At 53.7% G+C, this 1,042-nt stretch overlaps 1 protein-coding gene across 1 annotated transcript in view; it reads right to left on the reverse strand.

Annotated features, from left to right (window-relative positions):
* LOC119588177 (Down syndrome cell adhesion molecule-like protein Dscam2) overlaps positions 1-1,042 on the reverse strand; it is an 18,626-nt gene that overhangs the window by 9,331 nt on the left and 8,253 nt on the right. Inside the window, exons 2-4 of the mRNA XM_037936880.1 lie at positions 761-939; positions 506-655; positions 141-296 (exon numbers count right to left, since the gene is read on the reverse strand). Coding sequence (XP_037792808.1) covers positions 141-296; positions 506-655; positions 761-939 — 485 coding nt within the window. The remainder of the gene's footprint in view (positions 1-140; positions 297-505; positions 656-760; positions 940-1,042) is intronic.

A 1,042-nucleotide genomic window follows, 5' to 3' on the forward strand; every position in this document is an offset into this window, starting at 1 on the left:
CACTTGGCACTCTGTAATACTCCACTTTCAATACACTTTGCAATCGCATTAAATTAATTTTAATTTTACATATGAATTTGAAAGGCAATCGAATTCAAGTGCAGTTCAGGGAACCATCGAGTAGGTTAAAGGTCACTGACCATCCTCCCTCGTGGTGCAGATAAGGTCAGGCGAGGACACGCCCGCGCCCGCCCTTGTCACGGCCGCCACCGTCACCGTGTAATTTGACCACGCCCGCAGACCGCCCACGCTCTCCTCGCGCCCACTCGTCATTCGGATGAGCTCTTCCACCTTCTCTGTAGTCGGTAGAGAATTTATGTAAGCATTGAAGGATGTAAATCAGAGGAGAGGGAAGACAAGGGAATGGAGGCTAGGTGGGAACCTAGAGATCTGAAGGTAATCATGCTTAGCATGAGTATCTTCTAACAGACGCATTAGGCACTTGGCACAGGGAGCAATAGACCTTGAGGTGACAAAGGATGCGGTAGAAGATGCTGCATCTTACCTGTCGAGTCATCTAGGCGCGTGAGGGTGAGGCGGTAGCCCTGCAGCAGGCCGTTGTGGAAGGCGGGCGGCGGCGGCGCCCACCTCACGTACAGCGATGTCCCTCCGGCTCCCCCGCTGCACTCCACGCCCACGGGGGGAGAAGAGGGTACTGTGGGCGGAGATAGGAGCTCATCAAGGCCGCTCGTTCTGTTATCAACTTCTGTTTCAGAAAGTGCCGAGCGAGAAGAATGAAAAAAGCCAAGGAAATACTCACCGTCTTCCAACGTCCTGACCACGACGGGCGGAGACACGGGTCCGGCTCCGTGGGCGTTGTATGCTCTTACGGCAACTGCATACTGCACCCACGCCCGTAGATCCGTTACCACCTCCCGCCCACCTCCACCAGCGCCCACGCCCACTACGCTGAAGTTATACGACTCATCATTTCCCAGGCTGGAAGAGGAAATGTCAGTCAAAATATTAGTGAAGATGCCTTTATGCCTCCCCCTTGATGTGCAACACCAGCCTCAGCCACACAAAGGAAAAGTGACAATCA

This window comes from Penaeus monodon, chromosome 23, assembly GCF_015228065.2.
Source record: "Penaeus monodon isolate SGIC_2016 chromosome 23, NSTDA_Pmon_1, whole genome shotgun sequence".
Classification (NCBI taxonomy): Eukaryota; Metazoa; Arthropoda; class Malacostraca; order Decapoda; family Penaeidae; genus Penaeus; species Penaeus monodon.